Source organism: Parus major, chromosome 5 (assembly GCF_001522545.3).
Source record: "Parus major isolate Abel chromosome 5, Parus_major1.1, whole genome shotgun sequence".
NCBI classification, from domain to species: domain Eukaryota; kingdom Metazoa; phylum Chordata; class Aves; order Passeriformes; family Paridae; genus Parus; species Parus major.
In genome coordinates this window covers 7,962,780-7,985,234 of record NC_031774.1, presented here as the reverse complement: position 1 = coordinate 7,985,234, position 22,455 = coordinate 7,962,780, and the positions used below count along the sequence as shown (strand labels likewise).

At 43.5% G+C, this 22,455-nt stretch overlaps 1 protein-coding gene across 6 annotated transcripts; it reads left to right on the top strand.

Annotated features, from left to right (window-relative positions):
* The first annotated feature begins 614 nt into the window (after positions 1–614).
* On the top strand, positions 615–21,053 carry CTTN (cortactin). 6 transcript variants are annotated; one of them, XM_015631416.3, is made up of 18 exons: positions 615–721; positions 1,216–1,820; positions 3,463–3,546; positions 3,813–3,886; positions 5,169–5,298; positions 7,881–7,991; positions 8,671–8,725; positions 9,232–9,342; positions 10,162–10,272; positions 10,544–10,654; positions 11,649–11,759; positions 13,392–13,447; positions 13,943–14,012; positions 14,523–14,671; positions 17,627–17,716; positions 17,810–17,999; positions 18,892–18,960; positions 19,228–21,053. In XM_015631416.3, exons 2-18 carry the CDS (start codon positions 1,800–1,802, stop codon positions 19,362–19,364), a joined length of 1,680 nt encoding a protein of 559 aa, XP_015486902.1. In that variant the 5' UTR covers positions 615–721; positions 1,216–1,799; the 3' UTR covers positions 19,365–21,053. The 6 variants fall into 6 exon arrangements, with proteins under 6 accessions (XP_015486902.1, XP_015486903.1, XP_033370889.1 ...); XM_015631417.3 differs by lacking the exon at positions 1,216–1,820 and having other exon boundaries at positions 18,889–18,960; XM_033514998.1 differs by lacking the exon at positions 615–721 and having other exon boundaries at positions 1,234–1,820; positions 18,889–18,960.
* Positions 21,054–22,455: the final 1,402 nt, after the last annotated feature.

The window sequence follows — 22,455 nt, the reverse complement described above, 5'->3', positions numbered from 1 at the left end:
CTTGTGTTGTGTTCACCTGGATTTTTAATCATCTTGCCCTCTATTACAGCTTGAATTTGTGTATTTATCTGTAATAAGGTTTTGGTGTTGTTTTTTTGTTTTTTTTTTTTTTTCTAGAAATGGAGTTTTGTGGGGCCTTCTCCTCCTCTAAAAGACTCAAACAGCAGACCAACCAGTACCTCCTACCACAGTGTTTTAAAACCCTGTAGTTTCTATTTTGGCATCCGTCTTCTTTGGATCCTCTGGAGGATCCCAGCTATGGGGGAAACTTTTTCCCACTGATAAAAAAAAAAGTGATAGAAACCCCTGGGGACGGAATAGATGCGACTTCCAAAATATGACGGTGCAAAAGTGAGTCTTAAAAAAGAAAGAAGGATATTCAAAATTGCACCAGCAATACCCCTGTGGCCATTTTAAAACTACTGAATGTGCATTTTTTGCGCGGCTGAAAGAAAGGGGGGACGGAGCAGCTCCAGAAATAAATACTTGATTGTTGGAGCGGCTCCGAGCCCCGCAAGCCCCGGGGAAGGCGGCGTTCCCGCAGCCGCCGGCGCGGCCCCTCCCGGCGGGGCGGAGCGGAGCCCGTCCCGCTCCCACCTGGAGCCGGGAAGAGGAAGTGGGAGCTCAGGAGAAGCGGAAATTGCAGCAGCAGCAGCCGCCGCCAGCCCGGGAAGCAGCGGCGGGGAGCCAGCGCCGAGGAGGAGGCGGCGGCACAGGCAGAGTAAGCGCGGCGGGGCTGAGGGGGAGCCGGGCCGGGGGCTCCGAGCACGGCCGGGGAGCGCAAGGCAGAGCCGGGAGGCGTCGGGACGGGGTGTCTTTGTTTTTTGGTTTTTTTAAATTTTATTTCAATTCAGAAGCTGGGAACTTGAGGGGAAGCGTCTGCGGCGGGGGCTCCCCACAGCGGTGATGCCGCCGCCGCGGGCGCCCCTCGAGGCAGAGCCCCCCGCCCGCGGTGCCGGACTCAGGCCGAGTGGCCCGGCCCCCCTGGGAGCTGCTGCCCGGCTCCCCTCAGCTGCACCCCGAGCCCCGGCACTGCCGTCCGGAGCTCGTCCCTAGGCCCCGGGCAGCGGGGAGGTGCCGAGGGTGCCGCTGAAGATGCTGGGTAGGATGATGTGTGTGCTGATTAGTCATAGCAGCACCGAGGAGCGCATACATTCGAGGCATATATTTAGCCTAGGTTTGTGTTCGAACCATAGCGTTTGCTTCTTCCTTCAGGAATCATGACCACGTGAGCCAGTGAGTCATGAATAGATCGTGTTTCTCCTCGTTCTGCCCTGGAATCGGTGCTGGAATAGCAGGCGGAAACCGGGCTTATTCCTGCTAGCTGTGGACTGGGGGCCCAGATCGCTGGGGCTGCTTTGCTCCTTGTGGAATTCACAGAATGCAGGGTTGAACTGTGGAAAATGTTGGCGTTTGTTTGCGTGATTTGCAAAGAATCATGGTGGATTCTGGATTTTGTACGGGGATACGTGTGAAATTCTTCTTCCCTGCACTATTGTTTGTGGGAGCTTGAGGAAAAAGCAGTGAAACCTAGACTGAAGGATTCAGCTTTTGTTCTTTGAAATATCCAAGCACAGCTGAATGAGTAAAATACATCAATCAAGTGAGCATAAGAAACAAATACTTGAGGGAGAAAAGTTGCGTTTGGCACAAAGTGAAGAAATTCACCATGCACAGTTCCCCTGCATCAACTCTCATCACTTGAATTCCATTCCTAAACATCTTGCACAGTGTGGTGGAGCACAGAAGGATGTATACAAAACATCCCTCTTCGGAGAAGTTAGAAAGAACTTGGACCCATGTTGAATTTCATTATTGAGGTGGGCAGGCTCTGCTTTCCAAGGCTTTTGTGGTTTTTTTTAGCAAGAAATTGGATTTTAGTAGGAAAGAGTAGGACAGTTGGATGCAATCACGTGAGAGAAGGCTTTAGACAAAGTATTTTAAGGACGATGTTAAACCACTCATGTTCTAGAGGTTTGGGTTATAAACTCATAGTCTCAGAGGTTTTTTGGATATGAAGTTATAAGGGTTAGTTCCTTACCTGCCAGAGGAAGTTAGGAGACCTCAAAAAACATGAGGGGAAACCTGCTAATACTGTTAGCATGTCACCTGCTCTGCTTTTACACCCTCCTTCCAGGCTACTCCAATATTTGCTACCCTGGTGTTTGACTGTCAGTTTTTCAGCTGCTCTCACTCACGTTACTAGTCCTGAAATTTCTGAAATGCTCCATAAAAGTGGCTCATCAGCTTGTTTTGCCAGGCTGCAGAACAAGCCTGAGAGAACGAGCTGTGGACTTTACCCAGGGATTACTAGTTATGCATTTAAGAGGGAGTGAGTTTCATCCCTCCCACTGAATTATGCAAGTGTGAGTTAAATAGCCTGTGATAATTATCTTTGTAGTCTGTTCTTAATTAGAAGGATAAAGGTAAGTGGACAGAATGATGGTATGTTAAAAAACTGAATTCTAGTTGAATAGTAAGGAAAAATCCTTTCTCTGAAATGTATTCTGAACAAGCTGGGAGAACTAGCAGCTTTGTAGTTTGATGTTTCAGTTTTGCTTTCTAGAATTTATTTGTTTCGATTTGATACCTAAAATAAAGGGTGTAAATTCCAGCCACTAGCACCAGGAAGATCAGGAATTCTGCTAACTAGTTGCATTCAGAAGTATTAATTAAAAGCATCCAACTTGATACTCCGTGGGGGATAAAATTTCCAGAAAGTGAGAAGACCCAAATCATTAACTTCTTGTAAGGGCTGGGTGTTGTTTCTTGAAGTCATTGTTTGCCTGTTTTTATGAGTCTTGCTTCCTGCAGTTACACTGTTTGTCTGAAAGCCAGACGAGGTGCCGAGTTTGTGTGCACCGTGTCTCACTGGGGATTACCTGAGAAGCACAAACACTCCTGTTCTCTGTTGCTGGAGCAGTGTCTGTGTTGTGTGCAAATTCTTAGAGTTGTTGAGATTTCTGCCACCAGCAGAGGAGGTTGTGCAGGTGTAATGCAGGTGAAGAACAATGTTGTGCTCACCATTTTTAACTCCTGTGGGGAAAAAAAAAAATCACCTATTTCTACATCTTAATTGTATGCACAGGATCCAGAATTAGCAGCAGTCTTTGAAAGTTTGTGTTGGCTCAGAAACCTGTGTGAGCAGAAGTCTTTGAGTGCAGCGACTGCACAAAAGGCATACAGTAATTTGAGCAAAGAAAGGTGATTTTGTTCTCTTTGAAACAGCAATTGCTCCTAATCTTTTTGCAGTGCAAATGGGGGAGTTAAACAGGTTTGTAAGACAGCCTGAGCAGCAGTGGTCAAACCTGTTTTCACTGCAAGTACAGCTTTTGGTGATGTGGTTAAATAACATATTTTATTGGGAATTTTGGATTGCATATCCTCTGTCAGCTCCTGCATGAATCAAATGAGCTGGCATGTGAGTGGAGCATTACCCCGCTTCTCCTGGTGTTGTTGCAGATGTGGAAGGCTACTGCAGGGCACACCGTGTCTGTCAGCCAGGATGACGGAGCTGATGACTGGGAGACTGATCCAGACTTTGTGGTATGGCTTTTGGGGTTTACTGATCTACCAGGAGCATGTTCTGGGACAGTTTGACAGAGTTCCAGAGGGACTCTGTGGGGCAGGGGATGTGTGTTTGGCCAAATATGTGTCTTGGCCATGTCCCTGGAGTGGAGGGGAAGTGAAGCTGCTTCTCTAACACTTGTGGTCTCAGTGACTGCTGGAAGCTTTTGTTGTGAACTCTGAAATGTGTGTGACTAGTGATTTCTTTGGGTGTTTAACTCTCTTTTTATGTGTGTCCTTCACAGAATGATGTGAGTGAGAAAGAACAGCGCTGGGGAGCTAAAACTGTGAATGGGTCCGGCCACCAAGAGCACATCAAGTAAAGCAACTCTCTTGTGAAATGTATTAATAGGCACAGTCCCAGGCAACTTTTAATCAACTCATGATCTCAGTTACTTGTGTCTTCATAATTAAAGCAAGAGTCCCTGTAGAGGATTGATTATTTGCCAGATTGCTGGTCTTTCAAATCTGTCAGTGTCTTCAGAGCTGAAATTAAGAGTAGAAATATGGTGTAGGGAGCCTTAAATCCTTCTTTGTCACTGGAAATGTGATTTTTTCCTGCCTCTGTATCTGAAAAGGGTTTTGGTTTTTTGTTTTTTTTTTTTTTTTTTTTCTGTTTTAGTGCAAGAGCCAGTAGTGCCAGGGGAGAAGCTGAGGGATCTGAGCAGCTCCAGTTTGGTATTTTAAGGAAATATTTTGTCCCTTAATTCTTAAACTTTGTTTAGAAAACTGCTACCACCAAACTCATAAAAACCCTGGCAAAGTAACAAACTGAGCTCTGATGGAAAAGCAAATGAGTGTATCACAGAGGGATATGTGAAACAGAAATGATGCATCTCCTGAATCCTGTATTTATTACAAAAAGTGTCCAGGACAGAACTTTAAAGCAGTTTTAGGAAATATGTGAAGTTGCAGAGGGAGACTGAACTCTGGTTACTTCAGGGATCAGTGTTACCCTTCTCTATTCTGAGGGCAGTGGAGATTGCTGCTGGCTGAATTATACCTGAGGAAGCTTAAAACTCAGGCAGGAAGTGCTTAAAGTACAGATTACACTTTGGGTTGCCCTTCTTTTCATAGCCTGCACTGCCCTCCGTGGGATCACTTTGGGAAGAGAAGGTGCAAGTTTCCTTACATCTTTATTTTGCAGTACAGTGCTGCCCAGAATGCTCTGTAAGAATTAGCCCTGATACCACTGGGATTGTGTGATAAGAGGTGATCCCTGTTCTGAAAAGTTGCCATCTAAATGGAAAGCACTGGGAAGAATTTAAATTAGGACATGAGGGAAAAAAAATAAATGTTACAGGCACAAATCAACTTTAGGTAAAGGATTGTAAAAATAGCAAAGTTCTTTTCTGTTTAATGCATTAGTCTTAAAACCAGCAGTGTCTTTTCTATTTTTAAACAACATTTTGCAGTGTTTTCCAGTGTCTCAGAATATGAGGTAATGTTTTGTACAGTGAATGAATGGGAAGAGCTTGAAAAATGCAAGTGATCCAACTTCTAATTAAGATGATAGTTTTGTCAGCTTTATGGTTTGCATCTTTATGAAGTTTCTTGCTGAAACTTCCTTAGTAAAGTTGATGCTTCATTGTTTTTCAAAGTATTCATCAGCTGAGGGAGAATGTATTCCAAGAACACCAGAACCTTAAAGAGAGGGAGCTACAAACAGGACCAAAAGCTTCCCATGGCTATGGAGGGAAGTTTGGCGTGGAGCAAGATCGAATGGATAAAGTAAGTGTGGATGGGGCTTCCCTGGGATGAGGTGATCAGTGAAGTGATAAGCCTGGCCAGCAATACTCTTTGTGTGAGCTGAGCTTGTTCCAGCTTTGCTCCGGGGTGTGCAATGGCCCCACATGGTTTTGATTGATGCCAAGTCTGGAGAGGATTCCCCTGGAGTCAGGATTCAAGTTTTTAAATTTATGTTTCTAAATGTACAAAGGGCTTGGTGCATTAATAAAACCAGTATGATCTTTTTATTTGGATGCTGGGCCAGCTGCTCTATGCATATAGATAGAGACTGCCAAAAAATGAAAAAAGGATGTGCTGCTGCATTAAAATCAGAGTGCAGCTCTTGTGAACAAACTGAACAGTTTCAAATAATGCAAGTGTTTAAAATATTGTACTTCAGTCAGATGGTAGTTTTTTATATAAGGAGTTGATGGCTGCTTATGTTACACTGTTAAAAAAATTATAATTCTTAGTATAATTCCTTTAGTCATGTGGTAAATAGGCATATCAACTTCTGGCTGCTTTCTTTCATGAGCTCTGCTAGAATAAGAATAAAAACATTTCTAAATAAGAAAGTTTTCTTACTTTATTTGTTTTCTGTATTTTTGGTAACTTGACGGCTTTAAATTTTTGCTGGATTCTTGTATACCAGAGTTAATTGCTGTCCAGTTCTCAGTGGGCCTTTGAAGTAGGCTAACTTTTGAATCTGAGAAAAGCAATTGCTGAGCAGATTCAACCACCAGGCCTGTTCTGCTGATGCTCTCTAGTGTCAGCAGTTTATCACTCACCTATGTCCATGGGGAAAAAGAAAGGAACAAAAGTCAGCAGTGTTTCCCATAGGCCAGAATTATTCATGGGGAAAAACATGCTGGTCATGCCCACGTGAGTGGTGCTGGTGGCAGGAGGTGTTCATGATTTCTGTTTGTAATAAATCTTTCTCCCTTGTAACTGTAGTTCTGAAGCCTTGTGGCTGAGATGTCTCCTTTGCAGGTATCTGTGCAGGTGTGCTGCTCCCAAAGCTTGGCTTTAAAGCTTGACCATTGAACCAGGGTTGCTGCAGCATTGTCATGGTGCAGGGTTTTGTTGTGTTTAGGGCAAAACCTTGGTGCTGAGTTAAAATGAACGTTTCCATCACTCTGTGTGCCATACCTCCTGAGCTGCTGTAAAATGTACAGAAAAGTTATGAGGGTGTTTGACTCTGAAATACAGATTACCAAAATGTTTCTCTAAGTCTTTTTAAAAGGGGTTTTGTTGTAATGCTTGGTATTTGGCGAAATGCACAAAGTCCTGGTACCACCAAGAAAACACCCCGCTTACACCTTTGTTGGTGTAACAAAAGGGAGCTCGGGTAAAACCATGTAAAACGTAAAATTTTCAGAGCTTCATGCTTTCCATAAATGTAATGGGAAGAATAAAGGGAGGTGTTTTCTGTCACATTTCACAGGTACTGTACTACAGAACACCTGCAGAATGAACAGGAGTGTGATTGTTTCGGTCAGGAAAAGCAGGGAGCTTTTGTAAAGCTTTTGAGTTAAAGTAGTGTCCTATTATTGCCATCCTTGATCTCCTTGATCTGTTACCTGGCAGTAACATCAGCCAGTAATGCTTTGCTTCCCTGCCTGCTGGGAATGTTCCCTCCAGCCCCTGTGTGGAACAAAAAAAGCAAACACTAAAATCTGTGCTACTTAGGTGTGCAGACACCTTGTGTCCTCAAATTAATTCACCTTGGTCCAGCTGCCTGGCACAGAATTATCCAATGTGAGTTGCAGGTTTCTCTGGCCAGTTCCCATTGTTGGCAGTGGGCAAGGAAAAAGCATTTTTGCTCAAGGTGTGAGGCTCCAGCATCAATTCCAGGAGCTGTAAGAGCTCCCTAGCACTAGGTCAGTGTAACACTAGCAAGGCTCTGTGGAGGCACTTCCAGTGTGTAATTACATATCCCTATGTCCTGCCAGTTGTTGTGGGATAGATGGAGCTCAGCCTCTGTTCAGCTCACCTTCCAGGGCCAGAACGCAGGGCTGTGATACCTTTGGCACAGGTGTGGATGCATCTCCTCATGTTCAATACCATTTTGCATGTGAGGAAGATGCCTAATTGTGATTTATGCAGGAGACTTGGGTGCCTCCCTAAACCAGTGGCAGCTGGCTTTGGTTGTACTTGTATTGTTGTACAACAGTATTGTTGTATTTGTTGCAGTTCCCTGTCAGCTAAAACAGATCCCTAAATAAACACTAGGCTGTGTGTTTCACCCAGAACTCACTTCAAATTCTGCATGAACACCATCAAGACTCCCTCTGTACCTGTCTTGTTTTCATTCCTGTGCTTTTGAAGTGCAAATGCAGGGCATCAAGGAGCCCCCATAAAATGCAGTCACTTCCCTTGCCTAGGCTGGATTGGTAGCATGGCAGCATCCTTGTGGATACTTCCCAAGTGAGTAGGAATTTCCAGGGAAGTTGGTTTCAACAGGAGGAGTGGCAGTGATGCATGTTGGTAATAAAACTCACCCTCAGGTTGCTTGGTGCAGTGTTTTGTCTGACACACAAGACTGTGTAGAATTGCTTTCTCTGAACTTCACCAATTTCTTCCAGTCAGCTGTTGGACATGAATACCAATCCAAACTTTCTAAGCATTGCTCCCAAGTGGATTCAGTGAAAGGGTTTGGTGGCAAGTTTGGAGTACAGACTGATAGAGTTGACCAGGTGAGTGATTTCATCTTCTCCTGCAGCCACCCACAGTGGTTTATTTCTTCCTTTTGTATGTAAAACTTCAGAATTCCAGTGCCTTGAGATGCTGGTGTGGCCTGTTCTTCCTGCTATTTTTGAAGTTTAGCAGAAGCTTACACTGACTGTTAGGGAGATAAATTACTGTTTAAAGCAGAATAGAAAAAAGCCCCCATGAGATGTTGAGATGAGTTGAAAAGAAAGCTGAAAAGAGATGTTAAAATACTACTTTTTTGTGTTCTTTGACAAGGTCAGTGTGAATACTGTTAGAATGTTTGGGGATGGTTTGTCCTGTGTCACAGCATGAGCTACTGGGCAGGATAATTGATGTCCTGTTCCAAGACTGCATAACAATCCCTGCATGGAAAATCTGGATTTCTGTCATACTGAATTGCTGGACCTGGCAAGGCCAGGCTGGAGTGTGCTGCTGGTACAATTTGGCAAGGGAGGACAAAACCCTGGCCATGAAGGCATGCACTGATGTGCCACGTAAATGAATGCAGCCCATAAGTTAAAGGGGCTTTTTTGTCCCCAATCCAGAAAGTCAGAGCAATATGGAAAGACACAGGAATTGCTATGCTCTATGTCCACTGAAGTGCATGCAGTTTTTCTCCTAATGCCTAACTCTGTCATACTTGTCATTTTATTTCTCTTCCAGTCAGCTGTTGGGTTTGAATATCAGGGCAAAACTGAGAAGCATCCCTCCCAAAAAGGTAAAGTGGGGAGGTGGCCATCTCAGTGGGCATATTTTCTATAAAAAATAGAGCAGATTCTTTCACTGTACGGGAAATACCTTCTTTATTGAGACCTCTGCATGACATTCTCAATCAAATGGTGGGTTTGGTGGAACAGGAGGAAAAAATTAATTTCCCTGACAATTTCATGAGTTGATGAGGTTTTAAGAGAAGGAAATAGTGGGTTGTAAGGAGTCTTATTTTTATTTCTGAAGTGAGGTTCAAGGACATCTCAGGAAGTCTGGGAATTGCTCTTTGTTGTATTGCACCCTGCTGGAAATAGGGAAGAACTTTAACGGGAACCATCATAAGCTATAGGACTGTTGCTTATCTTGTGTTTAAAATTAAACTGAATTTTATGTGCTAAAGCATTCATAATACTTCAGTTCTGAAATAACTTGTTTTTCCCCTCAATTGCTAGGCTATGCTGTATCCATGACAAGTTGCCTTCATGCTGATTTTATTGTGCTTTACTCTCAATGCAGACTACTCAAGTGGTTTTGGTGGAAAATACGGAGTACAGGCTGACAGAGTGGACAAGAGTGCAGTGGGGTTTGATTACCAGGGGAAAACTGAGAAACACGACTCCCAGAAGGGTGAATAGACACACATGTGTTAGCAGGCTCCTTCCCTGGTGCTGTAGGCACTGCCCATAAGCCATGTTGTAAAATACTCATGTTTTACACCTCTTGCACTCCTAACCTGCTGAAAGGTAATGCTGGGTAAAATTTATGTTGCTGAAAACCTCGACTTCTGAAAAAAACCCACAAAAACAAAAAGCTAAAAATATTCTTCCTGGTTTAAGGGATGGTCCAGGGGCACACAGGTTTGTCTGGTGGTTTTATGCAGCTCCTTTTGAAAAGCTTTAAATCAAAGTACTCAGTCTGTGAGCAGCTTCACCACCACGAAGAAGTGCTTCTAAAATAATCAGCTGTTTGTGGATCTAAACACTTAGCAGTGTTTAGAGTTAATGTTGTGTTGCTGCTCAAGTTTCCAGGCATATCTGATCAAAAATCGACCATTTTATTGAAAAATAGCAACATTTTTGCCATCTGTTTTCTGTTTATCTCTTAAAAATGTTTGCACTTTAGAAATGCTGACATGGAGCAGGGGGTGTTTAAAAGCATCAGGCTGTTGCTGACGTGGGTTTTGGAGTTCACAATAAGTGTCTTCAGAATTTTACCAAGGAGTCAGACAGCTGGTATTGCCCAGCAAAATGCTGTTTTATTTTCCATCCTGGAGAATGTGTTCTGAAGGATTTCTGACTTCATTGTCTGAAATCAAGCTGAACTGAGGATGTCAGTGCTTCTTTTAAAACATGATGCAGTGCTAGCAGCCCTGGTTATCACAGTTTCTCAAGGTGATGATTTTGTTGCTGAACACTTAAAAGCAAAACTCTTCTCTCTTATCTCTAGATTATTCCAAGGGCTTTGGTGGTAAATACGGTGTCGACAAGGACAAAGTGGATAAAAGTGCTGTTGGCTTTGAATATCAAGGCAAAACGGAAAAGCACGAATCACAGAAAGGTTTATATTTTCTTTTAAAATCATAGCTCAGACCCTTTTAAACCTGGAAAACTACATTGGAGGCTTTTTTTGGGGTGGGAGTTGTTAAATTGTTAGGGGGTTTTTTTGTGGTAAATGTGTGTTTGTCTCGTGTGTGTGAAGATTTTGCATCTCCTTAAATGAGTGAATGTATTATTAACAGGGCAGCTTGTCTCCTAACATGTTCCTGGTTTTTTTATTAAATGCAGTTTACAGCTATGAAATGCATTAATGTTCTCTGAAAACTTCACAGATTATGTAAAGGGCTTTGGAGGCAAGTTTGGTGTGCAGACAGACAGACAAGACAAATGTGCCCTTGGCTGGGACCACCAGGAGAAGGTGCAGCTGCACGAGTCACAGAAAGGTGAATCAGCTCTCAGTTCCCTGCTGTTCTTTCTGCCTGCCCTCATTTTGACTTCCTGTTGCCTATGTGAGCCCTGCCCTGGTGTCTTGGGCACAGGCTCTCAGGAGCTGATGTGAGGTTCCTTTCTTGTGTCTGGGTTTTGCTGTCACTGGTTGAACTGGTGGCTGCAGAGCATGTTTGGTACAGCTGACACCCAGGCCCTCAAAGTCCAGGCTCAGGGCTGAATTCCCCTTTATGAGCCTGCAATTATGCTGGATTATTTTCCTTTTTCAGTTGATTTGTGCAAACCAGAGCTTAGGAATTCCTTTTTACTTTCCACCAATAATTTTTCCCCTCTGGATTCTGTTGTGGTATCCCTATTTTCATGCTGGGAGAGTCTAAAACCAGATGCAGTCCTTCCTCCTGGCATGTGGGGTTCTTATTCCTGTGGAATACATGGTGCCCAGTAAAAGTACAACTTCAGCTCTTAGCTGAAACCTTTCCTTCCTCAACTTGTGTGGCAACAGGAATATTCCTCCTTCCTTTAAGGAATATCTGGAGGGTGGTCTCTATGGAGCCCATCCTCACACCTCGGTAAAGGTCAGCTCTCTGTACAAATGTTAACCATGCTGATGAAGAAAGTTCCTTTGATTCCCTTGTATGTTTTGGTGTTTATTTTGTTTATTCTCTTGTATCTTTTGTTGTTTTGTTTTGGTGAACAAATTACCTGTGTGCCTGTGTTCATACTTTTGATCAAATGCGACTGCATTAATGCAGTATGGATGAAAAATGTTGAGAAATGCTTTTTTCCTGTGACTTCAGAATGGTGTTCTTATATCTGATAAATCATCTCAAGTTGACAATTTTTTAAATTTACTTATACATAAGTGTCCTTTTTTTCACCATCCAAAATTGCTGATAATTGAAAATATTGCAAAAATTATTTTGAGTGTTTCTGACTTAACTTCTTTATTTCCCTGCCTTGGTTTTAATGTATCCCATGTGGCTTTTGCAGACTATAAGAGTGGTTTCGGAGGGAAATTTGGTGTACAGACAGAAAGGCAGGACCCATCTGCTCTGGGGTTTGATTACAAGGAGAAACTAGCCAAGCATGAATCTCAACAAGGCACTGTTTTCACTTGTTACTTTCTTACCAGTGCAGCCACTTCTCACACAGTCTGAAATAGTTTCCTGAGTAGATCAAAGCCAGGAATGTGCAGACACCTGCGCTTCTGTTCTTCTGTGATCCAGCAGTTTTCTTCATTTTATCCTTAAAATATTACCTCAAGCAAGCCTGTGTTCAGGAAATGCCCAGTGTTTAGTCAACAGCTCTGCAAAATCCTAAATTAGTTAATAGCTGTACATGGAGTGTGATAGTAACATTATTGTTAATATGAAGTTAATGAAGTCAGTTTTAGAGACTAAATATAAAAGTTTTGCCTGGGTAAATTCGTGGGAAAATATTCAGATAATGACCATGCATGTAACCATTAACAAGCAACAGGCTGTGGCAAGATCATTTTCAAATCATTGTAGTCTTTGAAAGAAGTGAGGAATGTTTGTGGTTCTTAGGTGAGCAAGTGCTGTTATAATGCTCTGTTTATTCATTGTGAAATAGTTGGGGTACAGCCCATGAATTCCTGGTTTTCCGTTATCTTAAAGTGAGGAGTCTGGAGCAGGAAAATGTAAGTGTAGTATATTTATTCTAGCTGGAAATACATACAAAGCTGAAGAAAATGAGGTTGTTCATTGATAGTTGATATTTTCCTGTGCTACAGTGACACATATTCAGGCTTTCAGAGCCTGAGTGCAAGCACTGCAATGGTTGGCAGGGAGAGCCAATGGTTTGGGGGCTGAGAGGAGAAGGGGTTGTATTACAGGGATGGATAGGGAACATGGACAGTGTAAGGGCACATTCCTACTGCTCTCTGCCACCACAAAGAGGTGTCCTTCCAGCCACACACTCTTGCTGCTGCTGTTGTGCTGCTCTGGTGCTCCTCAGATGTTCCCTTGAGAGCAGAAACCCCCTCCTATCTGGGTTTGCTTGTTGTTTTTATCAGTGTCACTGGTGAGTGAATTTGGGAGTGTGACAAGTGCTAAGGGCAGCACCAGCTGGGAGAAAGAGTGTGCAGCTCAGGGCTGGTGTGGGATAACCCAGCCACCCCATTTCTGTGAGTTGCTTTAGGCAGCTAAATCTGGCCTGTGCAATTGCCCCTTTCAATGTGTAGAGCAGGAGTTACCACCAATGGTTTTAATATTCACCAGCTGAGTATCACAACCAAACCCACTGGAATGAGAAATTTGTTACGTTCTCCTGCCATTCCCAAAAAGGAAAAAAAAAAACCAAAGCACCTCTGTGGTCACCAAAGACTGACTTTGAGCGAAGCAAAATGGCTCAGGCTCTGTGATTCCTGCAGAGAATTCAGAATTGGTGCTGTCAAAGGCTGTGTTACAGAAGTGATGCATCAGGAGGGCTCCTCCCTTACTCCTTGCTTGATACCTGTTCAATCCTCAGCTTCACGTTTACTCAGGGAATGCATGTGGCCCACAGCCTGTTGTCTGCTGGTGTTCCTGAGGGCTCCTGGGCTTCTGTGTCCTCTCTGCATCAAAGCCAACTTGCATTTTCTCTGGTGGCTGTCACTGTGGCTCTGCATGCAGCTGAAATGGCTCTTTGCACCTGAGGTGGCTGTTTGCATTTGGCAGCAAGGCAGGACGGGCACCTAACTCCCTGCTCTGACCCTTTTTGTCCTGCTTTTAGATTATTCCAAAGGATTTGGAGGGAAGTATGGTGTCCAGAAAGATCGGATGGACAAGGTAAGTTGCTTCAAAGAGCCATGACTTCTGACCATGCAGAACAGCCTGGTTAGATCTGCACTGTTCATCTCTCTATTTCTGGACACTTCTCCAGTCTAAGGGCAGAGTTTTGTGCTTTTCTAAACTTCTAAAAAGAGAATTTATACACACAGATCTGACGCCAGCTTATGTGGATTAGAAGCAGTGGCAGCTACACAATGTATGTTTATTGCCTTGTTTGTAGTTCTGATGAGTCACTCATAAACTTTTTTATTTTTAATTAATAGGATTTTGATGTATTTAGAACTATCCCTGAAGATTAATTCTTTCTAGCTTGACTTGCAGAAAGGATTATTCTGTTTGTAAAGTTTTGATCCTTCCTGATTTGGTTTTGACATTGTGCTAAAAGCCTTAGGGGGACAGTATCACAGTAGAATATCTCAGATTGAGTCTGTGTGAATGTCTTCATGAATTTGTGGGGGGTTTTACATGTAGCCTTTTTGTCCTTACTGATAGAATGCAGCAACTTTTGAAGACATTGAGAAACCAACATCAACTTATCAGAAGACCAAGCCAGTAGAAGCTGGTAAGACATTGGCCCCAAATTCTTTCTTTGGAGGTGATACTGTCCAGAATCCTGGGATATTGATGTAGTAGTGCTGAGTAAGGGTCATCCAGAGAGAACTGCTGTATTTACAGTTCTCTGGCAACCTCAGACACTCCTTCCCTCCTTTAGAGGTTGTTTTGCTTTGTTCCAGTTTGTTTTTTTTCTCTCAAGGCTCAACAGAATTAAGGAAGGGAGAATAAAAAGCATGAGAATAAGGAAAGAATAGGGGAGAATAAACTGTGTGGGGTTGTGGTGGGGGCTGTACCATGAAGGAGAGAAGGAAGAAGCATTACAGAGTTTTTTTTGAAGAGAAATAAGGTGCACAAGAGGTTTGAGCTTGGAAGGGGGAGGAAGAAGGAGGAATAGAAGGACTTCCTTGACTGAACTATAAGCAGAGGGCAGAAAAGCAGAAATTCGTAGCTAAAATTCATTCCAATCTACTTCTATATAGAACCTGAGACATGATTTTACTTCTTTTCCATGTTACAGTTGCCAATAAAACGAGCAGCATCCGAGCTAACTTTGAGAACCTGGCCAAGGAGAAAGAGCAGGAAGACCGAAGGAAGGCAGAAGCTGAGAGGGCCCAAAGAATGGCCAGGGAGAAGCAGGAACAGGAGGAGGCTCGGAGGAAGCTGGAGGTCAGTAAGATTCAAATCTGGTTGGAGCAGCCTGGTTTCAATGCAGTGCTGGGAGAAAAGGGAATCTTTGAGAAAAGGTTCCTTTCCAGCTGGCCTTAAAGCTTGAAGTGTGTTTGTGCCTGCACTTCAGCTGTGTTTGACTCCAGCCTGGCCTTTTCCTCCTGTCCATCTGCCTTTTGACAGTCCCACATTCCATTTGGGCATGGAGGAGCTCGTGAGGGGAGGACTCTGTGGTCCCCAAAAGGCCCTGCATGTTCAAGAAGTTTAACCCCATGGTGGTTAACAGCTGGTGATGCTGTTCCTTTGGGATCAGTGTTTTGAGAGATGGAGGTGGTATAGCACACAGCCAGGAGATTAGGGGAGGATAGTCTTCCAAATGTTAATTGAATCTTAGGGAATTAAAAACATTGACTTTGCATTGGCATGGGTAAAAGCTTCATAATTTTTGTGTTATTCATAAGCAAGATAATTCCAGGACATGTTTAGTCAGAAACTTGCATCTTATCTCCTTTATGGAATTTGCATGTTAGTTTCTATTAGAGGAGACTAAGGCTTGATTTAATTAATTTGTTTCAAGAGTATAAAAGAGTGCCTGGTAGGCTCTCTTCCTCTAAAGTGATGTCTTTTAGTCTTTTATTTTTTATTTTTCCTTGTTTCCCCTTTTTCTCTCAGCTTATCACCTATTTTGCTTTATGGCATCACGATGTGCAGTGCGAGCATATGTTCATTGCAGGAATGTATCACGAGCTGAATGGGAGCTCATCTTCTGTGCATCATTCTAATGCTGCTTTTCCTCCACATGGACTTTTAATACCTTCCCCCAGACATTCCTGGAGTTTCCTTACAGTGCTGGAGAAAAGCTTGGAGAGGAAGAGTTCATGGAATGTTTTGGATTAGAAGGGACCTTAATTGCTCTGTCTTTTTTTTTTTTTTTTAATTACTTTGTTATCTCAGAAATTACATTATTTCTCTTCTGGTTTTTTTTGCTGTAAGTGTGGGTTAAATCCAAGCCATTTTGCTGGATTTTTCTAGTGCTTCATCAAAGATTCTGTTGCCTGGACACATTTGAAGTTTTTTTCCCCTAAAGCTGGTATTTCAATTTCCCCGTAACCAGATGATTAATGTTCTTACAGCCTGAACATCTCCATGGTTAATTGTGGGATTCTGCAGACACAGAGAGGGGGAATGAGGTTGAGGGGAACTGAAGTGGCTCTGCTGGCACTGCCCCTTGCTCCCTAGCTGAGCAGGGGAAGGGTAGGTGTGTGATCCACACCATCCATAGAGAGACTGCAAAGGGCAGGGATGGACTCTGACTGGTGTCAACTTCATTTCTGTCAGTGAACTTCTTCACACAAAAGGATAAAGCCTCACTTGCAGAGGATATATGGGCATACACACTCCCACAATGGAAATGTACATATGGACTGCATTTCTTCCAGAGCCCTAGTTAGTGGTAATCCTTGTTCTGGCTTGCTTTTCACAAATGTCACACAGGAAAAGAGTGCTCAAGGAGCTCTTCTTTGATGCCTGGGTTGAGTCAATGCTGCCTCGTGATTCCACTGTGCTCTGCTGCCTTGCAAAAAAAGGCAGGATGCTGTTTCACATGGAGCATTTCACTGTGGAACAAAACCCAGCCTGGGGGGAACCATGCAATTTAAATGTTTTATGGCAGTTATGCTGTGTCTATCCTAAACTATAATCTGGACTGCAGATCCATTTCCTAGGACAAATTAGTCAAACTGTTGCCACGTTTGCCATCATTAATGGATTGATACTGCTTAATTTTTCTTCAGACTTAGGTTTGACTTCTAATAATCACTTTGCTGGTGCCTTTTTATCTTTTTTATCTGTAGCATGGGAGTTAAAAGTGAGGGAGGGTTTGCATCAGGAGAGACTCTTTCCAGAAAGCACAGCACTAAGCTTTGAATTGTCTTCAAAGCTGGCTCTGCTCTCAAGACACACTTTGCATTCTTTGTTAGATGTATTTTTTCTGAGCTGTGACAAGCAAAGGAAAGGAAGATTTTTTTGTAACAGAATCCTACCACTACATTTCTGTACTGCCATTTCTCCTGAGAATCCTCTGGGATGTTACAGCTTGTTGGGCCTAAACTACTGGAGTGCACAGTTTACCATTGCACACATCCTCTCCTCCTTTTTTCAGTGAAGAAGATAGTTTGGCCCTGGATTCATGGTTTTCTTTTCTGTGGTAAAGAGAGGCAAAATGAAAGTTAGCTGTTGAAATAGTTACCTTGTTTTGTGTCATGTGAACAACACAGCCTTTCTTGCACTTGGGTGTCCTGGCTCCCTAATGAGTGGCTTTGCAATGATTGTGGAATTGCCTCGTGATTCACATGGATAGCACAGCATGAAGCACTTGAGTGCCAGAGCAGATCCACATTCTTTGTGTCACAGAACACAAAAGCTATACTGCTTTTATTTCTACCACATGCCATAACTCCTCTGAACATTGGAATCCTGACTGACACTGTACAGGACCCACTTTAGTCTGAGCTGTTCAGTCCTTTGCCTTGGCAGGATGTTTTGCAAACCTGCCACAGCTTGCACAAACATTTCTCATTAGAGTTCATCTGTTGTGCACCCAGAACATGTGTGGGCTTCAGGTTCTTTAAACTCAGGCTGAAATGGGACATGAGGCCCAGCCAGCTGATGAGCAGAATGAATACACTGAGCACTGAAACCCTGCAGCTCCTCTGGAAATGGGCCAAACGACTCTGGGGCATGTGTTTGTACCATGGGGGTTTTGTTTTCTTCACTTTTTTCTCTTTTGCTATGCTGCATTTCTGGTGCTCTGCTTGGCCCAGCCAGCCCAGTCCTCCTGTGACCACAGCAGCTTATTGCAAGATATGCTGCCTGTCCTTCCTTCTGAAGGGTTGTCCCTTGGTCACCTCATCAGTGACTGAACTGCACTGAAGTTTTCCTTTCTCCTGGATTTAGGAGCAAGCTAAAGCCAAGAAGCAGACCCCACCACCCTCTCCTGTCACACAGGTGGCGGAGCAGAAGGCACCCTCCAGCCCGGTCTACGAGGTTCGTTGGGATCCCCTTTGGGATGTGGGCTTTGATCCTGAGCATGGGAACCTCTTCACAAAGCCCTGACAGAGCTCCCCTGTACTCCTGCAGGATGCAGTTTCCTATGAAGCAGGGTCAGCGTACAAGAGCTCCAGCCCATCCTACCCTGCTGCCCGGGAGCCAGAGGCTGGCTACAAAGCAGCACAGCCTGACTACCAGGAAGCAGTGAGCCAGCGGGACGTGGAGTACGAGCCAGAGACTGTCTATGAGGTGGCAGGAGCAGCAGACCACTACCAAGCAGGTTTGTGTCTCACAGCAAACCCTTCAGGATAATGATTATTTCCTTTTGCAAGAGCTTAATGAGCAGTTGTGCTGATAGCACACTGTCCTGGTTTGCTAAACTCTCAGTCCGATGAGACTTTCCACATTCCCCACCAACAAACTTTAATTAGGAAATTAATAAATGGCTGCAGCAAGGTGTTGAGGTTAGTTAACTTCTGTGAGGTGATGTTGGAGTAATTACAGTGCTCTCCAGGGTCTCAGTTCAAAAAGAAATTCAGGGGTAACCATTCCCACCCCATGGAATGTAGCTCAACATGAGAAGAAAGCACCGAGCTGGAGATTTAAATGTGCGCCGTGCCAGCAAAAAAATTCAATCAACAGTTCTTGGAGTTTGAAGTTGATATGTTGGGTTCTGTGCTTGTGAGGGACTGGAGTAGGGATGTATGAAACTACAAGAGTAGGATTCTTTTGAATGTCTGTTTTTTTCTCACCTCTTGTGGTTGCTAAATGAGCTGTGAAGGATGAACATGCTCTGGTACAAAAACCTAGGAATTCTAAACAGGCCCCTTTCTGCACCCCCAGCAGAAATACCACTTGTATTATTTATTTTCTTACACAGTGATCTTGGGCTCACCTATCCAGTCATGTTTTACAGAAGCAGTACAGGGCTATTGGTTTTATGTAGTCCTGTCTTCAGTGTCTCTTGTAAATGCTTTTCATGCTTCAGTTGTGTGTGACTGGGGGAAAAAGTCCGTACAGAAGGAACAGCAGCACTGCTGAAACCTAGCATGGGTTGTTGCCTGCTTCCTGTTTGGGTTAGCAGTGCAACTGAAGGAGAAGCACCACAGAAAGGAGCTGAGGGTGATAATGTACTTCATGTTTTCATTGTTCTCCTCTCCTTTCTTCAGAAGAAAATGCATATGATGAGTATGAAAATGAACTTGGGATCACAGCCATAGCCCTTTACGATTACCAAGCTGGTGAGCAAAACTCGTTTTCACCCTTTGGCTTCGAAAACTCTGTTCTGCATGAGGTACATCTGGATTTTTCCTTTGCCTTTTTATGTCTCTTGTGGCGGCAAGTGAAAAGTCCGTGATTCGGGGGTTGGGCAAGAGCGCGAATTGAAAATGACTGGGTTCTGTTTGTGGGAATGGTGGGAGTTTCCAAAAAGCTCTTTCACCCAAGTGCTGGGGCTGTTGTGAGCCCTTGGCCGTGTGAGTGCTGACCCTGTTGGGTTCTCCCTGCAGCGGGTGATGACGAGATCTCCTTCGACCCTGATGACATCATCACCAACATCGAGATGATCGATGACGGCTGGTGGAGAGGGGTGTGCAAGGGCCGCTACGGCCTCTTCCCCGCCAACTACGTGGAGCTCAGGCAGTAGGGACTCCCACTGCTGCTCATGCCTTAATTCCCCAGCCCACACACCACTTCACACACTACAGACAGACCACGAGGCTTTCCCGAGGATGGAGGGGGTATATGCATATGGCTTTTATATTTAATACTTTGCTGATGCTTTTTAAAATGTTTATGCCACAGAAATCGCTAATATATTGTAACTACTCCGTCTTTCACTGAGGCTCTTGGGATTTATTTTCATCTGGAAACGTTTCTTCTCTGCCAAACTAGCCAAGCCTTTTGGAGGGCAGTAGCTGTCTGCTGTAATATTGCATGTTTTACTCCTAAGTGAGCAGATTTAGTCAAAATGTTCAAGTCTAGTTAGTCTTCCACTAAGCGTTTGCAGCTGAGAAAGTCATGGCTATGCAAGCTGTTTGCATTTCCACCAAGTGGGGAGGACTGGGGAGGTGCAGAGCTGGGTTTTTTTCCTTTTATTTTATTTTTTTTTTTTCTATTTTTCTTTCATTGTTTTCTTTCCTTTTCCAGATAGTGCTTGAAAAAAAAAAACAAAGAAAATGTTTGAAAGTTTCTGCTAATAGTAGTTAATCAAATACTGTCCAATATTTATGGAATATTAATGTTATGAGGGAAACAGTCTGGTACTTTTTCCTTTTCTTTTGAAGTGGAGTTCCTTGGCTCTTGAATTTTTTATCTTCTTTTTAAATTATTTTTTCTTGTTCCTGCTCCTCCTGCTCGTGTTATCCCAGAGGAGGGCTGCAAACTCTCTAGCACAGATTTTCCCAAATTCCTTCACTCTTTTGTTTTTGCTTCACCCTCCTCTTTTCCCAGGAAAACTTGGGAAAGTTACTGTGCAAGTGTTAAGTCACCCAAGGAGATTCCTGCTGGTTCAGAAGGGAACTCGCATCCAGATCTGCAGGAATATTCCCATTGCTTTAAATGGGAGGAAAAGGCAGGAGGGGTGGGATTGCAGTTGTGTTCTGTGTGCAGTGCATCCATGCTCAGACAAGGAAGGGCCTGCTGTGCAGCAGTGACATTTTATGGAACCATTTTTGAGTCAAGGAATGTTAATCATTGGATTTGAAACCCATGGAAATTATCTCCATTTTTAAACCAGACAAGAGCCTTTTTTTTAATGTTCAACAGAAACTGCCATTACTGTTCTACTAAACAACACAATTAAACCTGTTTGGTTTTTGTTGGGTTTTTTTTGCCAAAACTGAAATTCCTGTCACTCTAGAAAGCTGACCACTGCAGATTTAGGGTCCCTACCAAAGATAGCAAGTTGCATTTAATAGTGCACGTGTTCAGTGTCTGTACTGTCTGTTTCCACCTTCTGATCAAAAGGAAAATGGCAAATCTAGTGTAGCAGCCAAGAAAGAAGGTAAAGACTTCTTATCAGCTCTAAGTTTGGACCAATGGAATATGGAAGGCCTGTACAAAATGGTGAAATGTACAGAGTATCAAGGGAGAAGGCATCATGTTGAACCAGTTCTTGGATGGTTGGGACAATCCTTCATGAATGGGACATGTGTGTCATGATTATTACTATTTCTTTCTCCTTTCCATGGTCTCATATCTGTGTTGTATTTGCATTACTAGGGTTGGGTTTTATATGCAGTTTATTTTATCCAATTTTGCATAGAACACCTCATAGGTATATGATTTTTGTAAATTAAATATTCAATAAACTTTTTGAACCATTTGCATGGAATATGTATATATTTTTTATCATTTTATTTTGAAAAAATTCAGCAACAGGCTCAGCTTTGTCTTTTGTCCTACGTGCCTGTTACTTCTGCTAAAAGCACCAGTGGGCTGCAGGGTTTGTGGCTGCTCCTGGATTTTGGGAATGCTGCTGGCAGCAGGGCACTGGGTGCCCTTGCAAGCACAGATGTGGGTTACATCAAATAAACTTTTCCATCCCTTTAAAGCTGTTCTGCTCTTGTTCATGGCAGGGTGAATCATTCCCAAGGCTTTGCTCCTCTCAGTCCTGCCAGCAGGAAGGTCCTGCCTTGCTGTCCAGATTTTACAGTTCCACCCCTGAACTTCTCCGGGAATCTGGTGCTTGATGCGCCACTGGAAACGCCGAGGAGGAAAATCCCAACACCTTTTTTTTTATTCTTTAATGCTATGGATGATTAATGCTACTTGTTCATGGATTGCCTCACCTTGGCTTCATGGAGTGAAAGAATTCTCAGTCATGAGACACCCGTGGCTGTCCGATCCGCTGTTGGCAAGAATCAAACAAACTCTTTTTTGGTTTTGGGTTTTTTTTTTTACTTTAATCAAGAAAGAGGAGCAGGAGTCAGGGGAAATCACCAAGTGAAGCACAGGGAGCATCCCCAAGTGTTGGTTTGGCTTTGCAAACAGAGACTTGAAGCCACCTGTGCTTTTCTGAGACAATCCAGTCTGTACCCGGAGCTTTCCCAGTGTAGCTCTTGGATGCTGAATCCTCCAAGTCAGCTCCTGCTGGGGTGAAGTTCAGGAACTCTTCCCATATCCATATCTATCAATGGGATGCTCATGGTGTGGTGCAGGATTTGTACTGAATTTGAAGAAGCTGCTTCAAATTCCTCTCATGTTGAGCACATTTCTACAGGAGCTGCTGTAAAGTCCCTTGGTGAAAGTGAGACATTAATCCATGAGCAGAAGAAAGCAAGAATCAATCGATCTCAAGGCCAAGTGTAGAGAACTCTGGATCACTTCCAAAAAGGGAATTTGGATTGATCAAAGTAGCTTCACTTGATAGATTTGTCCCAGGATCCGGGAAGCTGGGACAGAAAAAGAGGCACTACATCTTCCACTGCCTGAGTAGTGCTTCACATGCAGCAAGGCAACCCTAAAAGGAGGAGTGTGCTCTGATACAGCTTCTGCAAAAACAGGGTCTAATGGCCAGGAGGAGTCAGGCAAAATTGATTACATAATCACTTTTAACTAGCCAAAAATTTAAAATCAGCCATTTCAGCTATTTCTTGCAGAATTCCTACTTAAAAAAAAAATAAAATCCTTAGAGGGTTGGGCTCACATGACTTCCCAGGCCAGTGTTTGCAGTTCCTGATGCCAGGTTTTGGCTTCTGGAAGTCTCAGGCAGTGCAGCCAAAATGCACTTTGAC